Raw genomic sequence first — 394 nt, forward strand, 5'->3', positions numbered from 1 at the left:
CCGTTTCCGGCAACTGCTGCTCATCCGTGGCCTCCCGTGGGCTCGCAGCTGTGCGGAAGGAAGTGGGACTTGAAGCACGGGCTCAGCGCCAGCGGCCCTGCACCACCTCCCTGTGAGGGAGTCCCATCACTCACACGTCCCCAAGCCAGCCTGGAGCTCTTTGGTGTCTATGTGCAGCCCCCTGAAAGCTCCCACCCCCTCGAGGAGGAGGTGCCCAGGACAGGGACCAGGGCCGGGGATGAGCACCTGGGCGGGGACAGCCTGGGGCAAACCTCTTGGGAGGGGGTGGTGGCAGGGCCATGCTTTGACCCCCCACCCTGTTCTACCCCCCAGGCGATGGAGAGCAAGCTGCTCATCGGCGGCGTGGCCCATGCTGGCCCACCCCACCAGCCGC

General features: G+C 67.8%; 1 protein-coding gene across 1 annotated transcript in view; it reads left to right on the forward strand.

Moving 5' to 3' along the window:
- KIF3C (kinesin family member 3C) overlaps window positions 1-394 on the forward strand; it is a gene marked incomplete at its 5' end in the record, with an annotated part of 9,561 nt that overhangs the window by 4,933 nt on the left and 4,234 nt on the right. Inside the window, one exon of the mRNA XM_010131560.1 lies at window positions 334-390. Coding sequence (XP_010129862.1) covers window positions 334-390 — 57 coding nt within the window. The remainder of the gene's footprint in view (window positions 1-333; window positions 391-394) is intronic.

Source organism: Buceros rhinoceros, unplaced genomic scaffold, assembly GCF_000710305.1.
Source record: "Buceros rhinoceros silvestris isolate BGI_N320 unplaced genomic scaffold, ASM71030v1 scaffold16522, whole genome shotgun sequence".
NCBI lineage: Eukaryota > Metazoa > Chordata > Aves > Bucerotiformes > Bucerotidae > Buceros > Buceros rhinoceros.